The sequence below is a fragment of the Penicillium macrosclerotiorum genome (assembly GCF_028827735.1).
Source record: "Penicillium macrosclerotiorum strain IBT 26536 chromosome Unknown utg000010l_segment0_segment0, whole genome shotgun sequence".
Taxonomy (NCBI): Eukaryota; Fungi; Ascomycota; class Eurotiomycetes; order Eurotiales; family Aspergillaceae; genus Penicillium; species Penicillium macrosclerotiorum.
In genome coordinates, this window is record NW_026643089.1 from 1,198,824 (window position 1) to 1,222,698 (window position 23,875).

The 23,875-nt window shown below is 48.5% G+C and overlaps 9 protein-coding genes across 9 annotated transcripts; 6 read left to right on the forward strand and 3 right to left on the reverse strand.

Annotated features, from left to right (window-relative positions):
* Positions 1-236: 236 nt before the first annotated feature.
* N7462_010077 (uncharacterized protein) lies at positions 237-488 on the forward strand (the record flags this gene model as incomplete). The annotated part of the gene is made up of 1 exon (XM_057081791.1): positions 237-488. The coding sequence occupies one exon, from the start codon at positions 237-239 to the stop codon at positions 486-488; it is 252 nt and encodes an 83-aa protein (XP_056928831.1).
* Positions 489-2,737: 2,249 nt separating this feature from the next.
* On the reverse strand, positions 2,738-4,549 carry nde1 (nuclear distribution protein NudE; the record flags this gene model as incomplete). Its single annotated transcript, XM_057081792.1, has 3 exons — positions 2,738-3,091; positions 3,115-4,230; positions 4,313-4,549. The coding sequence occupies 3 exons, from the start codon at positions 4,547-4,549 to the stop codon at positions 2,738-2,740; spliced, it is 1,707 nt and encodes a 568-aa protein (XP_056928832.1).
* A 1,055-nt stretch (positions 4,550-5,604) lies between these two features.
* On the forward strand, positions 5,605-6,980 carry N7462_010079 (cysteine hydrolase family protein; the record flags this gene model as incomplete). Its single annotated transcript, XM_057081793.1, has 4 exons — positions 5,605-5,714; positions 5,779-6,203; positions 6,281-6,412; positions 6,478-6,980. The coding sequence occupies 4 exons, from the start codon at positions 5,605-5,607 to the stop codon at positions 6,978-6,980; spliced, it is 1,170 nt and encodes a 389-aa protein (XP_056928833.1).
* Positions 6,981-7,615: 635 nt separating this feature from the next.
* N7462_010080 (TRAPP subunit TRS20) lies at positions 7,616-8,267 on the reverse strand (the record flags this gene model as incomplete). Its single annotated transcript, XM_057081794.1, has 2 exons — positions 7,616-7,979; positions 8,077-8,267. The coding sequence occupies 2 exons, from the start codon at positions 8,265-8,267 to the stop codon at positions 7,616-7,618; spliced, it is 555 nt and encodes a 184-aa protein (XP_056928834.1).
* Positions 8,268-8,728: 461 nt separating this feature from the next.
* On the forward strand, positions 8,729-10,069 carry N7462_010081 (splicing regulator NSRP1-like domain-containing protein; the record flags this gene model as incomplete). The annotated part of the gene is made up of 1 exon (XM_057081795.1): positions 8,729-10,069. One exon carries the CDS (start codon positions 8,729-8,731, stop codon positions 10,067-10,069), a length of 1,341 nt encoding a protein of 446 aa, XP_056928835.1.
* Positions 10,070-10,603: 534 nt separating this feature from the next.
* On the forward strand, positions 10,604-11,093 carry N7462_010082 (40S ribosomal eS30 domain-containing protein; the record flags this gene model as incomplete). The annotated part of the gene is made up of 3 exons (XM_057081796.1): positions 10,604-10,720; positions 10,789-10,893; positions 11,070-11,093. The coding sequence occupies 3 exons, from the start codon at positions 10,604-10,606 to the stop codon at positions 11,091-11,093; spliced, it is 246 nt and encodes an 81-aa protein (XP_056928836.1).
* A 1,335-nt stretch (positions 11,094-12,428) lies between these two features.
* Positions 12,429-18,263, forward strand: N7462_010083 (Ankyrin repeat-containing protein; the record flags this gene model as incomplete). The annotated part of the gene is made up of 2 exons (XM_057081797.1): positions 12,429-18,134; positions 18,201-18,263. The coding sequence occupies 2 exons, from the start codon at positions 12,429-12,431 to the stop codon at positions 18,261-18,263; spliced, it is 5,769 nt and encodes a 1,922-aa protein (XP_056928837.1).
* A 785-nt stretch (positions 18,264-19,048) lies between these two features.
* Positions 19,049-19,930, forward strand: N7462_010084 (J domain-containing protein; the record flags this gene model as incomplete). Its single annotated transcript, XM_057081798.1, has 1 exon — positions 19,049-19,930. The coding sequence occupies one exon, from the start codon at positions 19,049-19,051 to the stop codon at positions 19,928-19,930; it is 882 nt and encodes a 293-aa protein (XP_056928838.1).
* Positions 19,931-22,733: 2,803 nt separating this feature from the next.
* N7462_010085 (uncharacterized protein) lies at positions 22,734-23,081 on the reverse strand (the record flags this gene model as incomplete). The annotated part of the gene is made up of 1 exon (XM_057081799.1): positions 22,734-23,081. The coding sequence occupies one exon, from the start codon at positions 23,079-23,081 to the stop codon at positions 22,734-22,736; it is 348 nt and encodes a 115-aa protein (XP_056928839.1).
* Between the last annotated feature and the right edge of the window lie 794 nt (positions 23,082-23,875).

Consider the following 23,875-nt stretch of genomic DNA (forward strand, 5'->3'; position numbering starts at 1 on the left):
CCAGAGAAGCCGGCAGAAGGGCCGCGCGATCGAGAGACCGGCAAGACGTGATTGTTCGAGGCGTCTCGAGCGAAGAGAATCGTCAGGAGCATACAGAATCCCTACAGAGCGCATAGGGAGCCCCTACAGCAGCATTTCCGAGCTTACAGCGCATATACACCAGACGAGGAGCAAGCTCGAGATACATTCACGTTCCGACTTTGGCCTAGGACTGTCTCCGAGAGAAAACACGAGAAATGGACCGGGGGGACGCTGACACCGTCGGGAAGGACCTTGGCCCTGGCCGGCAGACGCTGATCGAAGCACCGCTGGAGGCCCCCAAAAGCTCAACTGCGGTCAACTTCCCCAACTCCCCGATTGTTGGGCCGTCCGGTTCCACTGGCCTCTTCGTCCCACCATTTCGCGCCATTGGGGCTGGCGCCCAATGGGATCATCCGCCTTTGCCCCTTCCAGCGACCACTCAGAGGCCAGGGAACCTGAGAGCCTGATAACCAGATACCTACATAATCCATACCGAAGGGTAGTCAACTACGAGTCTGATGGATGGGCGTTCTCATAATATTCTGGTATTTATGGTATCATCCGATTATCCTATTATCCTATGATCTGTGATACTTCACACCATTCATGTCCTTCCATCTGCTTCTCCCCTTCCCGTCCTCGAGCTAATCAGAACTATCGGGGACCTGGTGCCCGCCAGCCTCAGCAAGCCCAGCAAGCCCGCTCCGGCTGTCAACAGGGATGAATCCTGCCCCACCAGTCCGACGGGTTGCTTGGCCAGCGAGTACGAAGTACCGTAGTAGTCGGTGACTCTTTCTTTCCTTTTTGGGGGGGGGGGGGTTTCCTAATAACCTTTTTTGTTTCCTTTTCTTGTCAGTCGACTTGTTCCGGAATTGCGATCGGGCTACCTATCCCGGGCGATCCTGAACAATTCGGAACCCCGATAGATTAACCCATCAGAACTAAGTATATATACATCCCGAATGCCATGCCGATAGAGAATAGTTGTAGGCCACAGTTGTAGGTCCTTTCCATCGTCCTCCATATGTGTCAAAGCATCATGGGGGAAAAAAGCCTGCTCGTCACTGGAGTGCCAATTTCATCTCCCCCATCCACTTACATTGGAACTATCGAATACCGACCGCGAACAATGACGTGCAGGGCCCTCCCGGTTGCCCGCTAGAGAAATCGTTGAGATTCTCCGCAATTTTTGTTTGGGGGAGGGGGGAGGGGGTTAAGGTTCTTCTTCCTTTTTTTTTATCTTTTTTTTTTTCTCTCTTTTCTTTTGGCCCCGACAATTTCCACTTAATTAGGGATGGACGATCATGCCGAGACTGGGTCTACGCCCTCCGTCCCAAACTTCGTCGCCCGCCTTTCCTAGTGGCCACGAATGACAAGGAGCAATGACAGTCCTGCACTCTTCCACCTTCATATATGAGAATAGAGCACAGGGGACCAATCAAGAATACGTAGATAGGATGACCTAGATCGTGGATCCTTGAAAACAAGGTAATACTCAAGTCAAGTTGGGAGATCTCTCACCAAATATATATAATATGTATATAAGCATGTGGAACTCAATCACTATGGCAGCATTGTCGGGACTAGTACATCAATGCAATTGAAGCTTATTTTATATTGGGCCAGGCAGTCGTGGCCCCTCACTGGGGTAGCGGACCACTATATCGGTTGATCTTGACTAGTCTAACCATTCGAACCCATTGATTCAAGATCGAACCTCGGAATATCCAGAGAGGCACCCATACCCCATACCCCCCACAGCATGTAGTTCGAACACGGCTCTATCCGGGATCCATTATAGAATCTGGTACACCGATACACCGGGGAGGTTTCTAGAGGGATGATTCTCTCTCTCTCTCTCTCTCTCTCTCTCTCTATATATATTGGATATCCAGGGTTTCCTCGTATCTCCCAGCACGCCCAGGTCTCCACAACACTATCTAGGTACCTCCAAGGAAGCATGCAAGGACATCCAGAGCACTACGGTGGGGAAAGGTACCGGGGACGGAACAGGGGAGGAGGGGGTGGAAAAATCCGTGGAACTGGAGTTCCCTGTGCACAACTTAAGACACATAACATCGTGGGTATTGTCAAACGCCTCGCGACGTCGGAGAACGAAACACAGGATGCTGAGACACAGCTTAGGACACCCCAGAGTCTATCTGGGACTAGATACATACAATCCATCCAAATCCGCAACAATCAACAATCAAAAGAAGATCTGTCCAGACTCTCGCTTCCGTTGCTGGCAAGAGCTCATGGGAAGAGAGGAAGCAGACAGCGAAGAAAACGAGACAGCGAGACCCAAAAAACCGCCGAATCCGCGCCAAAAAGGAGGAGTAGTAATAAAATGAATAATCATAACGGGCTGTACAGAAGTGACGCAAATTCACGGGGGGGGGGAAAGGGAGCAGCATCCTCACTCTAGTCTCGAGGGCCACCATCCAGGCAGCTAACTGTAAGATTGCGTAACAAAATAACGTTGAATGCAAAGGCTCATACACGCCCAGACAAACGGGGGGACGGGAGGCTTCCGAAAATTGGTAATTGGTATCCGAGAAGTGAATGAAACTTCCAATGGAGTAGAACATACGCCAGGGCTCTGGGCCATTCGTGGGATCCAATGCCCGATCCCATTCTCCCCCTCTTATAGCCCTCTTATAGCAGTAGCGCAATGTCGGGGAAGGAAAGGGACACGGACAGAGACTTAAGAAGTTTAGAAGGTCTCGCCGAGATCGCGTTGCTTCTGTTCAGTCAACGATGGCTTACTCCCGGGCCCAATGCTTGTCTTAAAACCGCGGGGTGTGGGAATGGCTGATACGCCACTGGTGGTACGCTTCTTGATCCCTGTTGGCGTTGCGGAGAAAGAGGGTCGCCGCAGTTCTTGTGGGATGCGAGACGTGGGTGTGGAAAATTCCGGATCCAGGTCTTCTTCAATATGAGACATGCTCCCAATCGATGGGGTCTGCCCTGCATGGTTGCTGAGAGACGACCGCGGACGCCGGCTCTCCGTGGTCGGGTTGGTCGAGTAGTGGCCTAGGGGGTTTTGGCGCCGGGTCGACTCGATCGACTTTCAGGTCGGCCAATCGGCACCCCGGAATGGACGCTCTGGCTGAATGAACTGCGGCTGGAGAAACTCGTTCGGCTGCTAGGGCGGCTATCACGAGTCCCAAAGGACTGCCGACTCTGGGGCAAATACGAAGGGGTTCCCTCGCTGTCTCGAACAGAGGATCCAAAGCTGCTCCCACTCAAACGTTTGCGAGAGCTCCTTCGAACAGTGACGGTTGACGGGACGGGGCTATCGCCTGCTACTGACCCGTTTCGGGAGTGGGGGGATCCACGAGATGAGGTATCGGACGGCGCCGGTAGTCGTGACTTGGCGGATTGAACTCTTTCCTCCAATTTCTGCATCTTGCCAATCAAACCACGGATCTGATACAAGGATCCTGACTTGGGGAGACCAGACGAACGCGGAGCAATCGGCCTGGAGAGGCTGTTTCGGGAGGAAATAGAGGTAGTGCTGTAGGCAAAGGAAGAGTTGCGAGAGTGAGCAGGGCGCGACGGTTGGCTTCTGGCATTGTGTAAGGTGCGAGAATTCACCGGTTCGGCACCCGCTGCTCTTGATCGAGGGAATGTGGGAGTCGCGTTGATCGATCTGCGCAAGTTGGCAGAGGACTCAGAAATGGGTGGAGATGGAGGGGTTGCGGTCACGGAAACGAGTGATGCCTTGGCCGGGGGAGTCGCGAAAACAGGAGAAGACGTCGCAGTACCCGGGGAGCTTCGGTCAAAGATCTCCAATGTCTGTGGAGTGGACGGGCTGCGATACAAGGGAGTAGGCTTGCGACGACGATACCCATGTCCTTCCGTGTTCCTCAGTCTCTCCTGAACAATATCGGCTTCGACCTTGAGATCCGACAGCTCGTCCCGCAGACGCTGGTTCTCAATCCGAAGGGTTTCACGTTCCTGTTCACCATTCTTGACCTCCTCCTCCAGCAACACTCCGCGCTCGATGGCGATGTTATACTTGGATTCCATATCCTCCAGGGACGAAGTGGTGTTCCGGGCTTGCCGCTCAAAATCATCGTTGGCAACTTCGATATCGCGTAGCTTTAGTTGGAGGTTTCGACTTATATCGCGTAGAGACGTCACCTCCTTTTGCAGGGCATTTTGTGCGTTGTTTGCTTCTGTTTTCGACTGCTTGTATTTGGTCTGACCGATAGCATGAGCTTCCGCCGCACTCCGGGATTTGATAAATGCATGCGCATGAGGCAATATAGTATGGGCATCATACCTTCCACTCCTCCACCTCATATCGTAGAGTATCGACCTTCTCTTTCAGCTGTCGCTCTCGCTTCTCTGAAGCCTCAATGTCCTTCTCTAGCTCCGCCTCTAGCTCCCGGCTGGAGACCTGGAAGTCGGCTAGTTCCGCCTCCAGCTGCTCATACTGCGCTTTGTAGTGTGCCAGCTCGTCTCTGTACGAGCTGCTGCTGTGCTTCTGCCCAGTAGGCGAATCGTCGGCGGCTGGCATCTTCCCGTGTTGGGCACCGGGCGACGGGCCACAGAGACGGGCCACAGAGAAGAGATCCGCCGAACCAGAGTTACCAAATTAGGTCAAAAAAACACTCCTGGTCGCAAAACGCCGTCGATCACGATTGGAAAGCCTTCGACAGCTCTCGAGATCGGTTTCCTAGGCTCATGTGGTGGTGGGTGGCGCAAGTCAACAACGCACGGCTGTTGATAAGAGCCCCTCGGCGAGGCGGTGACGCAGATGGTCGGGTTTGTTGATGGGTTGGCGGTGCCGCTGTTCACCCTCCACCGAGAGAGTGAGAGGAATATAGATCGAGCCGAAAAGAAGCGGCAACGACCAGACTTACCTTTCTTTCTTTGTTGGGAGACGGACCTCTCACGGTGGAAGGTGGGTGGTTGTTGTCGCAAAGCGGGATTAATGATTAGATCGGGTGCTGAGTGTTGATGTTTCGGTCGTCAGGGGGGCCGACTTGCGCTAAACCCGATCAAAGCGATCAATGGGCCCGTGTGGGTGCCTTGTGGCCTGGCTTGGTGCCTGAAGACTTGCCTGATTTACTGCCCGCCTCACCGCCTCCCGATATTGACTGCCTCAGGCCCCAAATCCTCCACTATTCCCCAAAGAGCAAGTGAGACTTTTAGAGGAAATCAGCCGCGCGATCCTCTCTGTATTCATTTCGAGGGACTTCCTGGATTTTTGGTGTCTAACACGGTGGCGTGCACAAGGTGCCGGTCGTGTCGTCCCCGGTTGTGCTTCGCTCGTTGGTTTGTTGTGGCCCGAAGCTCTCCGCAAGTTCGTCCCCCATCCCTCCACTGAACTGGGGTTGCTATGCCCACGCACGGTAGCCCTTGGATCGGAGGCTGATCATCAAGATTGCTTCCACGCACTTGTTTACCCTCACCCCCTCTGGTTCCTACCACTTCTCCACGCAGTACAAGGTCCCGCTGGAACTGGTGTGCGACGATTGATGATGACGATGATGTGATCGCCGTACTTACACGCCGGTTTGGACAGATTAATAGCCCTCTGAGATCGTGGTTCAACCACCCACGTCCAACATGGCGGACTCCACCGATCTGAATCTCGACGCGCCGAGCGACCTTCAGGACGACATTCCAGACATTGCCATGCAATTGATTCCCCCTCCGGAAGGCACATATCCTGATAAGTCAGTATCACAACCGTCGGCATAAAGTGGGCCAAATCGCGTACTGACCAAGCTTCCGTTCTAGGTCGTCTCTGCTCGCCGCGGTCCAGAATCACGGCAAGGCCCACGGCTACAATGTGGTCGTCAAATCGTCAAGTACGCCAACTGAGAAGAAACCTGGCCGTACTGCCAAAGTGTGGCTACGATGCGACCGTGGTGGCCACTACCGCCCACGGAATGGGCTCACGGAGGAGACGCGAAAGCGCAGGCGGACATCGCGGCTGATGGATTGCCCGTTCATGCTTGTCGCAGCCGGTTCCCCCGGAATCTGGACCTTGACTGTGCTCAATCCGACCCATAATCACGGTCCCATTATCGAAAAGCCCCGACAGGTGCCGCATCATAAAGTTCGCAAGGGACAATTGCCGGCCCTACCATATGACTGGCCTCACGATGCAACTTTCACTCCCTATACAACTGCGCTCGTGATAATCGACATGCAAAAAGATTGTACGTCTGGCCTTGTTTCTCTTGATTCTTGGCCCATCTCTTAATTTCCTGAGACACGCGACTAATTTCTTTGCTAGTCTGTTCACCCGGGGGATATCTCCAGTACCAGGGCTATGATATCTCGGCAGCGCAGGCTCTGATACCCAAGTTGCAGCATCTACTTCACATATTCCGAACAGCAGGATTCCCCGTATATCACACTCGCGAAGGTAAGTTTATTCTGCTCGCACGAAGCAAATAACCTGGCTTGCCAAGGTTACTGAACTCTGTCCAGGTCACCGGCCAGATCTGTCCACCCTGTCCAGCCGAGAATCCTACCGTTCCCGCAACAATGCCACGGGCCTGGGCATAGGCTCTCCTGGGCCCATGGGCCGCCTCCTGATTCGTGGTGAAATGGGACACGACACTGTTGACGAGCTCTATCCTCTCCCTGGCGAGCCTGTCATCGACAAACCCGGAAGAGGAGCCTTCGCACATACCGACTTTGAGCTCATTTTGCGAAATAAAGGCGTAAAGAATCTGATTATTGCCGGAGTCACCACAGATGTCTGTGTTTCGAGCACAATGCGCGAAGCAAATGACCGTGGATTCGATTGTGTCATTCTGGAAGACGGCACAGCAGCCAGTGAACCAGCACTGCATACGGGCACTATTGAGTCTGTAAAAATGGAAGGTGGCATCTTCGGCGCCGTTGCAAAGCTTGAAGACGTGGTGCACGCCGTTGAGAGCTTCAAAAATATCACCATGAAAAAGCTGGCACCTCAAATGACGGTCTGAAAAGGCCACGCTCTGGTTGAAAGTTCTCTGTTTTTTTTCCCGTTTTGAGCGAACTCGCTTTTTATTGTTGATAATGGAAGGAATTGGGTTGGCGTTCATTCTTCTGGGTTTCGGGAACCGGGATGTTTATTCCGTCGATATGGGACTTACCGGAGAAATCGTTTTGAACTCGATGACACCTCGGCCACGGTTTTGGGCTGTCCGGCTCATGTTCATGTTTGTTTTTTCTTCTTCTTGTTTGGCGGATTTAGCGGGTCTGGGAATTTCGGTGACAGCAATGTTGATTCTGCTTCTTTTCTTACGTTTGTTGAGAGTCAAAAGTGGGCTATTGGGCATAGTTTGCAGCATATTGGCTGTTCCATACACGGTACATTTGTATCATTCGGGTATCTTTCACAGCATACTAACTTCTAATGCCTGGTTGTTACTCATAATTAAGTTAATAACCAGACCGACATAGTAAAAGTACAATGCTTCGAAACTGTTGATTCCACTTTCAGTAGAGAAACCGCATCAGACAGGCAATCAAAAATGCCCCATTCTCTAAACATAATGCAAGCCCTCAAAAACGCCTCGCTGCAAAACAGAGCAACATGAAATTCTTTCCATCCCACACTTAACAGGTATTAAGCATGCTAGAGCCACTTCTTCCCTGCAGCAGTCACCCGCGCCCGGAAAACGGGGCTTCGGATCTCCATTCCTTGCTTGTAGAATGGGCTCATCGCTGTTTTGACATAGCTCTCATATATTTCATTCATAAACTGACGCACAGCCTCTTCGGTTTGCGGAGAAGTGGGATTTGACGCAATGGCGCTTGATGAACCACGCCCGGAGGACCCGCCTGAGCCAAGTAGCGACGATGATCCGAGACCAGTATTGCTGTTGGATGAAGGGTGCTGGGGAGGTTGGTGAAGGAGCAGAAAACGGGCACCGCTTGGAGTGAGAAAGGCGGATATATAAGCTGCGGCAGGTGGATAGGTATCGATATGCTTGAGGTACCTGTAGGAGCAAATTGTAAGTCTGGAGCTGAGAGGTGGTGCGATTTCAAAAACCCGCCGAGTTTGTATGAGTTCGGGAAGTGGAGATTGAAACATACATTCCGCCATTCGTCCACTGGGCTTCTTCGACGATGTCCAGACTTGAGTGGATGATGAACTGATTCATATACTGCGCGGTGTCGGGAAAGCGGAAGCGCGCAATGCCATCGCCGCCTCCTTTCGACGTGCCGAACGCGATGTTGAATATCGGCGTATCTGTTGGGGAGAGAATGGTGAAGTAGTATGACATTGTGGCGGCTGATAATTGTGGAGGTATAAAATAGGTATGGGGGGGAACAGACGGGGAACGTCGGCCACTTGCCATTGTTTGGACCGAGCACGTGATTGATAAGATACATATATGGCTGTGGCAAGTCCTATTCAAATTTCAAGCGACATGACTTTTGGCCCGTTATCATCAAGAATTAATAATAATTTAATATGGTACTGTTACTGTCTGATAGGTGGTTTCAATTTACAAGACGAAATGTATGCATTACCGACGCGCAAATGATAGTTAGCTCCATACAAAGCTCCTCATCACATGACTGATAGCCAGCCACTGCTTTATCGCTCTATCGCGGCTTTTCGCTTTCGACGTCACTCACGCCTGGCCGCAATCATCACGACCTTGCTTCCTTGCCCCTTTCTCTTATTGCGCATGTAGAAACAAATTTCCCCACACAGTTTAGCACTATCAAGAAACCCAAAATGACGCCCCAATTTACCTCCGGGTTAAATCTGCCGAACAAGAACTCGGCTCCGAAGCCGAGCATTTCCTTCGGACAGAAGCGCAAGAAGAACATTTTCGACGACGACTCAGGAGATGAAGACCAACAAAAAGATGGCGCTGTTGAAGTCTCCACAATCGGTGGTCTTGAAGTGCCGGCTCCAAAATCAAAATTGAGCTCGGAATCACCACCAAAACGAAAGATGCAGATGGGATTCAGCGGCAAGCCAGGAAAACCGAATGCGAAGCCATTGAACAAGAAATCTATCTTCGCCAATGATGAGGAAGAAGATGAAGAAAGGGAAAACGAGCGATGGGGCGAAGTGCAGTTCGGATTGAACCAAGCCCATTCAAAGAATCCAGCCGGGCCCGGCCAAAAATTCACCAATCTCTCCGCACTACACAGCAGCAAAAAACATGCTAAAGAAGCCGAAGAGCTTGACCCGTCTATCTACTCTTATGATGCGGTTTACGATAATCTGCATGCAAAGCCCGACAAGGCTGCGGCAGCGAACAAGAGCGAAGGACCAAAATACATGACAAATTTGCTGCGCAGCGCAGACATCCGGAAACGCGATCAGCTGCGGGCGCGAGACCGCCAATTAGCCAGGGAGCGGGAAGAAGAAGGCGACGAATTTGCCGATAAAGAGAGCTTTGTTACAGGCGCATACAAAGCCCAACAAGAGGAGATGCGAAAGCTCGAGGAAGAGGAGGCACGCCGGGAGAAAGAAGAGGAGGAGCGGCGGAAACAGAATGGCGGCGCCGGTATGGTCGGTTTCTATCGAGATGTGCTGTCACGCGACGAGGCTCGTCACAACGAAGTAGTCAAGGCTGCCGAAGAGGCTGCGCGCCGAGTCAAGGCTGGCGAGGTGTCCGAGGATACCACCCAGCCAAGCGAAGACCAGACCGACGCCCAGAAGGCAGCCGATCTCAATGCCCAAGGTGCTCGTATTGTCGTCAATGAGGAGGGCCAGGTGGTTGATAAGCGACAACTCCTGACTGCCGGATTGAATGTGGCACCAAAACCGAGGACAACGCCTTCTGTCCTGCCCAAATCGGCCGCACAGGCCTCTGCACCACGACCCAGCGGTGGTGCTGGCTACCAGACTGGTCGTGCCGCCCAGCGGGCCCGCCAGACTGAGATGATCGCATCCCAGCTCGAGGCACAGGCACGCCAAGATGCAGAGGCCGAGGCGGCCCGTCAACAAGAGATTGCGGAGAAGAGCAAGAGCCGAAAGACCGCCACCGATGTTTCGAGCGCTAAGGAGCGGTACTTGGCGAGAAAGCGGGAACGCGAAGAGGCGGCAGCCAATGCAAAATGAGAAATATGGGTTAATCCATTTTTAAAAAGAAGACTATAACTGTATAGTTTGCATCTCTGGTGCTTCCGAGGGCGCTGTGGCTATTTTTTTTTTTTTGGGAATGTACATCTATTGCGCTGGTGTTATGGAGTTGCATATCGAGTATTCAGTGCTTAGGCCTCATCTCGACGGGTCCAATATGTTATCTTCTTGAAATTTCCAATTACCTGCCTTCAACCTGTGTGCAGTCTTATACCTATCAGGCAATAGTACGGGTCCCGATATACAGTACCGCATACACCTGTTATACTGAATACTTGATTGGTTGCCCATGCTAGTCGCCGGGCACCGAATTAGGCCTAGTGGATGACTCAGCCCCTGACTCGGCCATGTTGGACTCGGCCGGAGAAACCACTAAATCCGCTGCCGAACGGGGGCTCGCTAAGAGCCCCACACAGGACACACTCCCAATTTTGCACTATCGTCGTCGTCTCGTTCCCTCCCCCTTCAACATCACGCAACTCCCATTTCGTCCATCGCCAAAAATCATCCAACATGGGTAAGGTTCACGGCTCTCTCGCCCGTGCGGGTAAGGTCAAGTCGGCCACTCCTAAGGCAAGTGCTCCCGTCGAACCTCTGGTCGCCACCCCGGTCGAGATTCGAGCACGCAGTGTGTCGTGATCGCTGAGGAAACGGCGATTTGTCTATTGAACGCCTCCTAACTGTGATTCGGAATACAGGTCGAGCCCCAGGAGAAGGCTAAGAAGCCCAAGGGCCGCGCCTACAAGCGCATCCAATACACCCGCCGTTTCGTGAACGTTACCATGACCGGTGGCAAGCGCAAGGTACATACCAACTGATTTTTCATCCATCAACTACACTACCGCCGCATTTCTATTCTTCCAACCATTTTCCGATGAACCCCATTTGTTTCACCGATTTTACTTGTCGCAACTTTGAATCTACACGATCGCACACCCTGCACAGTACAGAAAGGCTGACCTGACCTACTACCACACAGATGAACCCCAACCCCGGCTCATAAATTGCTACACGTCGATAAAGAACCTTCTTCCGGAGTCATGACGGAGTGTCGAGTTTTCACCGATGTTTGAAACCACAATATTCGCGAGAATCCGGCACCCCGAACCACGGCTCCCTATCGAACGAAAGTACTCACCAGGTATGGCTGGCTACTTGTACGGATGATATCATGCTTCGTGTTCAACTTGAAATGTTTTTATTCGGCAACCGGGTCGGTATCGGTTTTTTTAAAGGGGTTGAATACCGAAAAATGGGTGGGAAGTCATGATAGCCTGAGGATGAAAGAGTGGTTTTTGTTTTTTGGGATTTGGACTGGAGGCCAGTCAGACAGTCGATCTCCGGGTTGAACTGGTCTGGACTGCGCTTTGGACGGTCGCTTTCAACTCGTACATAGGCTATTCCATGCATTGCATTTCCAGTCCAGAAATGGAGTCTTGCTGCTCACCTTGTGCTTTGCTTCCAATCGTATGGAGACATGGTAGGGCCCTGTCACTACCCGCCACCAAGATCAGGTTATTCGATCTACCTACTTGATGGTAGTGCTGGTGTCCAGTCCTGGGTCTTGCGTAGATCGACTGCAAGCTGTCCCAACAATATTTCAGTGGAGGAGATCTGCCTGGCATGTTCCAACCGGCCCCACTGGTATACTCATGCTCTCGTTGATCTCCGATGAGGGGGATATGGCTTTCATGAGCAAGCCTTGCACTAAAAAGCTACTCGCCCTTCTCCCCAAAAACTTTGATTTGGCTTTAAAGCTTAAACTACGAGGGTCATCTTCGGCTCCACTCCGCTCATATGGTAGGCCTGTACAATAGTGTCTCCTCTTCCCCCTTTTAAAAAAACTCCAAAAAGTCCACAATGCTCTCTCAGATCTTCGTTCAATTCATTTGACCATCATTATAATGGAGTCTCCTTCTTCATAGAGCCCTATGAGGGCCAATAGATATAGCAATGTTTCATTTCTCCCTGTAGTAAGTCACATGCGCTGTTTCTAGGGGTTTGTATGCGAGTCTGTTGCACTGGCGTCGCCTCAGAGCCCTTTTACGTAGAAATAAAATGAACTAAAAAAACCGTACCAAGCAATGAGGGGTTCGCCTGAGTCCAAGCTTGGCCGAATGGGGGTCTCTCTAGCCCCCATCCGGCCCCTGTGGCTCCTAGGCCCCAGGGCTTTTTTTAGCCAGCAGGATGAGCCGGTAAACAGGTCTCCGCCCCACGAGGGACTAGCGTATAAAGCCGATTTCACCAGCCTCTGGTCGCGAATATTGAGAGGGAAAAAAAAACGGGAAAAGCACTCCTCGTGATCACGACTTGCAACCCTCATAAATAATCGAGAACAATGAGGTGTTTAAAGCCTCCATTTGGTCTGCCCGCAAACGAAGCCACCAAACCGGATATCGGACCGACTTACTTGCTATCTACTTCGGGGGAGTTTCAACGTAGCCTGAGCTGCCGTGCTCCTGACACCACCGAATGGATTCTTGATGCGCCAGAATATACGACCTGGCATTATGATATCGCCAGAAGCGTATTAAACATCCATGGGCCGTCAGGCACCGGCAAAAGTGTCCTTGCTGCATCGATCGTGGATCACCTTCAGAGGGCTGAACCAGATGTTCCCTCATTTCAATACTTCTGTCCTCAAGAACCTCTCAAATATTCAACCCAAAATCAATCACAACAGAGCTTATCATCATCTCTCCTTATAAGTTGGCTGGCCCAAGCTTTTGAGTGGAGCTCGGATCTGAAGGGCAAGGTCGACGTTCTAGAAGAGAAACACCGTCCTTCCCGGCGCGAAAAATGGTCCTGGAATAGTCTACGGAGCGTAGCTCTCAACAAATTATGGGACCTTCTGGTCGATACAATCAAAGACTTACCAAAGATTTATTGCGTTATCGATGGGGTGGACGCCTTCCAAGATCCCGAGGACGCAGATTTCCTACAACAGATACTCGGCTTGCAAGAAGCTTGCGTTGGGAATATGAAACTTATTCTTACTAGTCGAAACGCCGCAGTTCTCGAAAATACCATCAATGTCAGCATGGTGAATGAGAACGTGTTGCAAGATGTTCGCGCATTTGTTGATGGACAACTCGAGTCATTCCAAGTGTCCAAGGACATCAAATCTCTGATTAAAAACAAACTCATGGGGAGATCATTCATATACACCCATCTTGCCTTGCTCATCCTCAAAAGCGAAAGCGATCCAGTAGCCATTCACCAGTCACTGGTCGGCCTAAGTCCGAACTTATATGGTCTATACGACCACATATTGAAGGCTGGCACTTCTGGCCCGCTGCCCCTCCAAGATTACCGCAGAACTGTTTTGACCTTGGTGATATATGCTGGGCGTCGATTACGTCGTCTCGAGATCACTCGTGCTCTCGAAGTGCAGTTTGGACCCGAAGCCAAGGATCAGGAGCTAATCAAGTCCTCTTTCGGGCCACTATTGAAATTCTTGGCAGATGATACCTTCTCACTGATTCATGAGTCCTTCATTGAGTTTATTCATGACAAGAATCGAAGCTTGGAAAGTCAGGCCATTCTTCCCATCATCTCGGCGGCGAATGCACACGAAAACTTGAGCAGTATATGTTTTCGCACCTTGATAGGAGATCACTTCAATGGTAAACGATTGGATAATCTTGAGGTGATGCCACATAAGCTCTGGAGAACGGCTACGAAGTGCATGCCCTTCCTAGATTATGCCGCATCCAATTGGTTTCTTCATGCCAGGGAGCTTTCTGAGATCACAGGCGATTTCAAAAGCCTACTGCTGGAAGGAATGCGAGAGAGAAGAGATTGCATAGCCGTCTGGATGAAGGAAGTTTGCAGACCCTCGGATGATTCGCTGTCATCATTCGGTCTCATTCACGTTGCAGGATGGTCTGGAAGTGTATCTATGATTGGACTCGCCATGGAACAAGGCTCCTCTTGCGATACTACCATGTCGGACGGCACATCGGCCTTGGCCATCGCTGCACAACATGGTCATTACGAGGTGGTCAAGTTTCTGCTTGAAAATGGTGCAAGTTCAGACCCAATCAATCGAGACGGTAAAAGTCCACTTGACTACGCAGCCAGCCATAATCATGTCCAGATTGTACTACTTCTGGTCCAGGCTGGTGCACTGGTGAATTGGGTACCGAATAGCGAGCTAAATATGAAACCTCGTGATGGAAGGATCGAACGTCGCAAATCAGCATTTTCCCAGGCTTTCTTTTCCAATGCCATGGAGGTCGCTGAACAGCTTATCTTGCTCGTGACCAATGAGAGAGAGATAGATGATGCTCTTGACCACGCTGCATCCTACGGAAAGACAGATTGGGTCAAGCTGCTTTTGACTTCGCCCCTGGCGAATGTCAATGGCAGATCTTCCGATACCCCATTGTTCCGTGCTGGTCTCGATCACCACTTGGAAACCATGAAGTTGCTCCTGAGAAGGGGCGCAGACCCAAATAAAGGGTCAGTAGGTCTACGTTCGCATGGTTGTGTTATGGTACCTCATTCGCCTGATGATGCTCCCTCTTTTCCGCTCCATGCTATCGCTGGATTTCAAACCGGTGGCGAATCTAGCTGGGGCACTGCAGACGCGGCAAGACTTCAAAGAGCACGAGAATGCTGCCAAGTGTTGATTGACGCAGGCGCCAATGTCAATGCCCAGGGTCTCCGTGGGAACACGTCTCTGCACATAAGTGCTTCAAAAAACCTCTCTTCCGTAGTGGAACTTCTCTTGGAAAACGGCGCAGATCCTTCCATACTGAATGATGAGGGAAAAACCACGCTATGTATGATCAAAGCATCCAAAGAATCGATTCCCTTGATGGAGACACTGATCAAATGCGGGTTGAAATTGGATGAAGCACACGAGGTTAGCGGGAAAGTTCCGTTTCATTCGATTCTCGAATCTCGAGGTCCTTCGGAACAATCAAACGCATCGTGGCTATCGCCGTTTGTGAGGAATTGGAATGCACAGGATAGGGACGGCAACATACTCTTGCATCATAAGATGGCACCTCGTTATAGGAGCAATGCAGAGCTTATTGCGGAGCTGATGAAACTGGGTGCTGACCCGCGGCGGAAAAACAACCTTGGCGAAGGGCCGATGCATATCCTTGCCAAGAACTGGTCTTCATTTTCGGTGGAAGATGCACAAGCGATTTTCAGGCTATTTTTGGATGCTGGCGTAGATATGGGAGCAAGTGACGTGGAAGGTCGCATCCCTCTGCTCCATCTGGTTGCCGGGATGCAAGATGGGCATAACGCTGATCAGATTCCAAACTTCATTCGGGAGTTTGGAGCCAACGTCAAAGCTGTCGACAATGACCTCAATGGCGTGTTGCATTTGTTTCTCCAAGGGGAGCCTTCGGAAAGCGTGTTTTTCGAATTGCTAGAATTGGGAGCAGATCCTTTACTGGTTAATGCGGCGGGTGAAAATACGATGCACATTCTGATGAGATCCAAGTCGGCAAAGAAAGCCGCTATACCGATCAAGATAATCAAATGGCTTTCGCGAGATGGTGTTTCTAGCACATATCAAGATCAGCACGGAAACACTCCACTACATGTGCTGTGCCTGACGGACTTGAGGCTCATTCCAGGCAAAGGGCCCGATAGCCCTGCACTCGATGTATTGCTCGATTTAGATGACAGAAAGGCGATTCATATGAGAAACAACCAGGGTTTACTACCAATACACCTTGCTGGAGCTAAAAAAGAAGTCCTTCTCATGAAACTCATCTCAAAGGGCGCCTCGTCAACCATCCAAACGGATCGCAGACAGAATCTTCTCCACATCGCCGCCTCGGCGTGCAAAGCGAACAATGTTGGCTTTCTTTTGGACCATTATAGAGAGTTAGAATACCTTGATACATTTTTGAACCAAGAAGATGAGAACGGATGTACCCCGTTACATGCTGCCTGCAAAGCTATCTCCCAAGAAAGCGTTTCCGTGTTGATGGAAGCCGGCGCAAGCCTTGACATTCAAGATCATTTAGGCCAGACGCCACTGGTGCTATCACGTCAACTACTCGAAGATATCTTGAAAAGTGGACCTAAATCGAATACGCCATCTCAGAAAGGTCCTCTGTTCCTACATACTGGGGATAAGCGAGCTGGTCAACTAATGGAGATAATATGTCTTCTTGAACAAGCTCTAGGTCATTCACCCTCCTTTAGAGGTGACCATGCACTTGATCTGAATGTTCCCTTCTTTCGCCTCAAAATCCAGTACGAGATTGCCCTCAACAAAGGAGATTACGGAGCTTTCAAGAAAAGTATCAATGCAGGGGCTGACTTTGGCCCGGTCACACAGAAACAGACCGAGGACTTGCTTTCCATGTTAATTCACGGGAGGTACAGTTTCCTGTTCAGTATAATTGCACATTCACTTCAGGATCCTAGCTGGGTCAAGGGGTCCAAAATTGTGAGTCCATATCTGGCTATTGCTGCTCGCGAAGATGCGCCCAACATGCCAATTCTCCGCTTGTTAGTGGAAAAATTTGGCGCTGACGTGAATGCTACCTACAAATCTCCTAACTCATGGGAGAAATGGGAGAAAGGGATACTCCATATCCTTGCCACAGGCCAGTATTGGTGGCAAAAGTGGGCAATGGAGTATCTTCTAGCAAGAGGTGCTAATCCGGATATGAAAGATAGCAATGGCAGAACACCATTGCACGTGGCCATAAAATGCTCACAAAATGGATCTTTCATGAGCAAATACATGATTCAAGCCTTGCTCAAAAACGGCGCCGACCCAAACCAAACAGATAAAAATGGTATTGCACCCTTGGACATGAAAATTTCAGACTCTGAAATAAGTCATCTGCTGGTTCAGCATGAGGGGAAACCCAGTCGTCCCGATCGTTCGGCGGCTCTTCTAGCCGCCATTGGGAGGGAAGATATGCGAGAAATTCAAGAAATTCTGGCGACTGGACAAGACTGCAATGTGCTCCCACCCGAGAAACAAAAGGAGTCAGGCACGCATAAGAAGGGATTATTCTCATCTGAAGTCCCGCGACTCTACCCTCTTGAACGTGCATTGATGTTTCACGAGGTTTCCGATCCTCAGAAACACATTCCGATCATCAAGGTTCTTTTAGAGCATGGTGCCGACCCTCTTCAAATCAAGAATCAATACCAGCAGGATGAAGGGGAAGTGACAATCCTCCACAGCGTGATACAAAGTGGGCATCATATTGAAGTCTACGATTACTTTCTTGGGCGGGAAGGGATAGACCTTGAATCACAGGACCCTCAAGGAAACACTCTCTTTCTTGCAGCTTGCAAGCATCGAAAGTCGGGACTTAGAGCAGCTGCACCGGGAGAGAAGATGCGATGCATGGATATGTATGAGAGGGGAGCCAATATTCGCGCCGTAAACAAGCACGGGGAAAATGTGCTTCATTGTTTGATGGCACGAGATATCGATGGCTATTCTGAGGCAGTTAAAAGGGAGACTCTTTCTTTTTTCGCGCGTGAATGCCCCGAGCTCGTCAATCAGCGTAACGAAAAAGGGTTCACGCCGTTTCACCTGACTCCAAGAAGACAGCGAGAATGGGCATGGGAGATTCTCCTAGAAGCCGGTGCAGACCCCCTTACAACACCACCTGATGGAGTAACGGCTCTTCATAAAGCTGTCGTTATCTATTCAAATTGGTTCAAATGGTTTAGTAAACTACACACCATGGGCATTGACGTGAACTCGCAGGATCAAAATGGTGAGACCCCCATTTTCTGGTGGGCGAGAACCGCTCAGGTTATTCTGGATGAAGAGAACCAAGATCCCCGTCACCGAAAATCCGAAGCGGAAATAGAACAAGCAGTTCAAGATACAATTCAGTACTTCAAAAAAGTTGGCTGTGATTTTCATCTAGTGAACAAGCGTGGGGAAAATTTACTCCATATCGTTGCTCTGAGGGATCTTGCTTGGGAATCTCGGTGGAATTCATCTGTGGCGGTCCTAAATTTGGCGGTGTTCAAGACATTTGTTGGCAATGGCTTAGACCCTCTGGATCAGAACGAGCAGGGCTGGTCTGCGTTGGTAAGTGATTTTCTAAGTAAGAAGATATCTAGAGCCCAAGTGACAACAAGACTAACAGTTTCTAAGGATGCGGCCATCTCCAAAGGGAATGAGAATTTAGGAGAATGGTACGGGAAGATGAGGAAATGAGCTAGATACGGACTCGTTTTCTTGATATATGATTCTGAATAAGACTTGCTTCTGGGGCGAATCAGACATATTCCATCATGGAACTCTATTTAATTAAAATTTTAGTCAAGGAGAATCCTCAACAAACAGTTGTTGAAGTATTGTAGGCATTAATCACTAGTAATTTAGATTGACCACTTTCAGGGCCACACGTTTTACAGTAAAAGAGTACTTGATCGAGTCTTTGTTAAATGTTCAATCTCGGGCATACAATAAGCTAGAAAATAATTATGTAACCAGTTAAAGACATATTGCATGTCTCTCTTTTAAAGTAAGTTAATTTCCAGCCATTGAATCAGTCAATATGGCAATATATGGTCTTTGTTGCCACTACTGCAGCATCATATCAAGCACGCTCAACTAGCATCTGTTTTATGAATCTCCCTCACCTTGATATTTCTGATACTGAACACTATCGCTCATTCTATTTCTAGAGGAATTTGCCGGTTGAGGTCCTTTGAGGCCTATTTCTATAATTCTCCTTTGTGTTGAGGCTTTGTCGTATTTATAGGGTCAAGTTCAGAATTGTGTTGAGAAAACAATGGGAGAAATATGTGCTTTGTGCAATATCTCTTTATGCGATATCTCTTTATAATTGGAATGTTGTTTGGAAGACAGATTTCTTATAATAAATTTCTCCTAGCTGCTTGAATGTTATAGATATTGTCTTCTAATGTGACATTTGAATGTTGTTATACTGATCTGAGAGGATATCCCGGTATTCGCCAGAGCTCTATCTAGTCGTTATGGATGCCAATTTCAATCCATATGAGGTTCTTGGAGTTGACCAAGACACCCCACTCCAAGATATCAAAAAGCTATACCGCAAAAAAGTGCTGGATTGCCATCCTGACAAGGTCCAGGACGAGATAAAGAAGGAAGCGACACTTGAGGAATTCCGGAAGGTTCAGAAAGCCTACGAGATACTCTCCGATGATGCACAACGTGAGCTGTGGGACAGGCAGCTGAGGCTGGCCGAATTGGAGAAAGAGCTACAGAATTTGCATGTGACCCAATCTTGTGATAAAACCTCACATTGGACTTCAAAGAAGTACACCGTGGATAACGTCCAAGAAAGGGTACCCAGGAGAGAAAGTTACTCAGCTAAGGCCCAAGCATGGCAGCCAGATGACGATGAGCCAAATGACCAGGGGCAAGATATGGAGTTCTTACGTTACCATGAAACAAGATCGAGTCCCCAAATCATATCCATGAGGCGTGAAAAAAGTGCTAATGGTGTAAAGATCCATCGATTCAAAGAAACTAAAAGCTCAAGGCAACCTGAGCCCCCTCAACCTCGTGAATCCGATTATTACGGTTACTGTGATTCTCGAAGTTCAGAGGCTTTCTCACGCTACAAAGAGAATGTATCTAGTTTTGAGCTACCTTTTGGACAGTCATCTTCTATTCGACCCGAGTCTACATCACGTCCACGCTTGATCGAAAGAGTGCCCCGGGGCAGCTCCTCATTTCTCAAATCCACCTCTGAATCCATGTACTCATCAGCCTCTAATGACGAGAAGCAAACAGCAAATAGACCGCGTACTATTGTGCATGAGCCTCGAGTCTCTGATATCTCTAGTGCACGGCTAGAAATTGTTCTGCGCGAACCAAAACGTCGTCGGTGACCAGCGTTGACTTGCTTTTATCCCTTTTTTTCCTTCCATGCTTTCAGTATGGGAATTCAGTATTACGTCGACAGTAGAGCAAATCTTCTCATTGAAAGAAATTTTAGCAGGCATTATCCGGGTCTTATGAGGGTGAAGTAGGACTCTTCAAGTCATGAAAACCTGGAATAGATCATCCAAAATGACTATTCATCAATGTTGTCATCATTATCCAAAATGGAAATTCACAATTCTTATTTCATTAACTGAAGGTTATGGTAACTTCTCAGACTCGAATATTCTCCTGTAGCAACAGAAAACAGACAACTTTTAAATTTATTCATGAAATATTCAGTCGTCACTTGGCCTAGATAGAACAATGCTAATGGCGGCTTTTGCACTTTTTCAATCCGCAGAGACATATCATTGGTACAGTGCTGACCTTTATTGCCTTTCATATCGGGAGACTTGGAGATACTACTTCAAACCCTAATCATATGATATTCTAACCCAATATACATTTGGCGTAAATTACCAATTGCGTATATACAGTGTAATAATATCTCGCATTGTACCCATCTATATGAGTACAACGATCAAGGGCCAAAGGCCTGTGCGACTAGAAGGCTTCACGCAAACAGAGCAGACTAGACGACCGTTGGAAATCTGTCAACTTCTTCATCCCTCAGTTGCTTTGCTGCAGAGGGGCTTCATAAATCAATTCAATTAGCAGCCTTGGATGTCTAAGAAAAGCGCTGGTTCGTTATTATCGGCTGATGAGAACAATGAACCATCGAATCCCCAAGATCGAAATTGAAGTATTCGTTTCGGGTGATCAAATTACTTTATATGTTTTACAGGTGGACGAGATCATTGTGCCTCTGAATGAACGAGCCCTGTGCTTAGATCCATATCACGGTAGTTGCCATAGCTCCGGCACGCAGTCCACATCTTCACATAAATTATGTTGCTTGCGACCGTGAATTTCGTCTTATCGCATTATTTGATAATAGCGAAAACCTCCAATCGGAAGTCCTGGTGTTTGAAACGCTTCCCCGCCTCGCTCTTCAGCCGTCCGCGTGCCCGAGAGTGCCATCAATCGCGATTTAATGAGCCTTTGGGAGTTCTGACATATCTCTGAAACCTTCGCTCATTGAGTATAAAAATGTGAACAAGTCCGACTTTCGACCAGATAAGTCATCACTCAGCGTGCAAGAAAACAGCGATTCTGTCCAGTATAATACCGTCAATCATATGATGGAGTAGACGAACCTGATACTCTGGTCAGAGACAAGCCCATTGTCCAGAGGGGACACTGTTTTCGAATTCTACTCTACTGTTCCAGAAGTCTTCAATCGCCCTGATAATAATATAATATTCTGCCTATCTTAAAACTTCTCTCTTACATCTTACATTAATATTCGGTCTTTCGAGTCAGTAGATAGAGCTTGATTACAGATTCAAATAGAATATAACCTGGAGCTGACCATGAAATAATTTCTCAATCGTTTTGGCTTTCGGTGTTTCTATAATAGTAAAGTTCTTGAGTTATAGAACAACCAAATGTATAATAACGTTATTTCGGCCGACTTCGGATACGAATCATATGCATGACGATATGCATCCACAGGGAACAACAAGTTGGATTCGGACTCCTTTCTCGTCATACCTTCGGCAAACAGCGGAATGACGACCATTAAGATTATAGAAGGAGAATCGCCCTTTCTTTCGAACTGCATTTTGAAGAAGCTCAGTTATTGAAATAATACGCCTTTACTATTCTTCTTCGATTCAATATTGTATTCATTTTCCTTACCTGACCAACAGGCCGCTACCCTGCAAGTAGCACCCTAGCATCTTGCTAAGAGCGGAAAATAGGTGGCAGAGCAGAGGCGATCAAAGACTCATAAAACATCACGGTACAAGAATCATAATAAAAGTCTGTGGCCACCCTTACTGATCAATATGTTCAATCAATAATTCTACCGTCCTTAAAACTCTATTTTCTTTCAAAAACTAACTAATAGTTGGCATCAAATCTTTAAGAATCAAGAATTTCCGGCACACTGCGTATATTGTAAGCTAGGTTAGATATATACAACTACCTACTCGAATACTATTTCAGCTATAGAGGACGCGACAACCAAGTATTGGATCATATTAGGCATTCAGTGGAATAGGCGGTCAAAAGGGTAGATCGCTTTTAGAATACACCATCTCCTTCTGAGATCTACATACTTTATCTTCAAATATATTTTCTGTAAGCTGAATGATTATGTTAGTGTAAAGCTTTCCAAGGAACAGGCTAGATCCTGTCGACTAGGCAAAGGCAGAGGATGGTATCGTATACGGATTGGGACTGAATATTCATCTAAATACTCGGAGTAGTACCAGACTGATTCTTGAAGGAGCTTAAAGAATTACAAAGGGACAACGCGAGGTCATTTTTCTCCTGCAGGCTGCACTTCAGGCTGCAGCACATGACATCGTAGGCTAATCCAACAAAGTCAGTGTAGGAACGTAGGTTATTCGAATGTCTTTTCCTGTGCCAGTTACTAATACTACCTAGTTGGAAAAAAGCCCGAAATTTTCGGATATATAAACTCTTAGACAGCCAGTCTATGCGTAGCCGAAGCTATACTAAAAGTGCAGGAAACGAACAATATTTGCTATAATATTTGCCATGAAGAAGAAAAAATCAAACATGTAGCCATTCAGACCGCAGATACAGCGGGGTATGGGTCAACTGATCCCGTGATCCACACTCGAACCAGGTGACGATATAGCGAGGCAGTAAGCTAAGCCCGCGCATAATCCCGGCACGCTACTGATGTACTGCCTCACTTTCCTGAATAGATGGAGTATTTGCAACCATGAACTCAGCGATGGACCCCAGCATGGCCTTTCTGCGGTCTTCCTCGTTCTCAATAAAAGCACCCTCGGCATCTCGATTGACAATTGGGACGACGTCCTCTTCCTCGAAGTCTTCCTCTTCCTTGAAGTCTTGTTCATCTTTGGCTGGCTCGCTTCTCTGAGCTTCGGTTCCTCCCGCAGAAATGAATTCACCTTTAAGAACCACGTATTTGTTGCGAGGATCTCGCAAAATTTTATCAGCGAGATTTAACACAAAGTGCTGGCAGTTATTGTCCTGCAAGTGGTACCATTTCGGCATCTCCGATATAGTTTTCTGTGCTACAGAAATAAGTTATAATTAAGTCAAATAATTGTTGCGCTAAAAACCAATAAGAGCCGGCGGGGGAAGAGGAAAGGGAAATCGCCTCACCAGCCTCGTGAATTTGTGAATCACTATCAGCTGTTACTCCAATTCGGGTCTTGGTCCAACTCTTTGAACTAGCGGGTTGTCGCTTGTAGGAGATCATAACTGCTAAGTTCTCTATACTTAAGGCAAGAGGAACTAGCTCATACAAGTAGTCGCCGACAATTATACACCAGTGATGTAATGGATTCGGCAAAGGGTCACCGATATCGACGGCTGCCTTCATCACTCGGTCAAGAAGTTCTCTTAATCCGATATACTTTGCGATAGTGTCGCCAACTTCACCTCCCACGAACATGGTTGCAATATATACGTCTCTCGTGTCGGCATTGCCTGGATCCTTAGACGATGGCGGTATGCCCCTGTGCTCTCGAACACGAGGTCCACGGAGCCCCCAGGCTTTGCGTTCATGATCCAATGGGTCGAACTGCTTTCCGAAGGACATTGTGACGACCTGATCATTAATGATCCGATCGGTAGCGAATAGATGCAGGATACTTTTAACAATTCAGAAGCTGATATGAAAGTTCTTATAGCAACTTACATATCTCACTTTACTAATCATAAATCTGCACCTTGAATTCAGTGAGTTGAAGCTCTCTTAGGTAAACGGGCACTTCCACGTAACTTGTGTAACCCCAGAAAACCTTACGAAACGGCTACACCGTAGCGCCGAGCAGACCGCAACT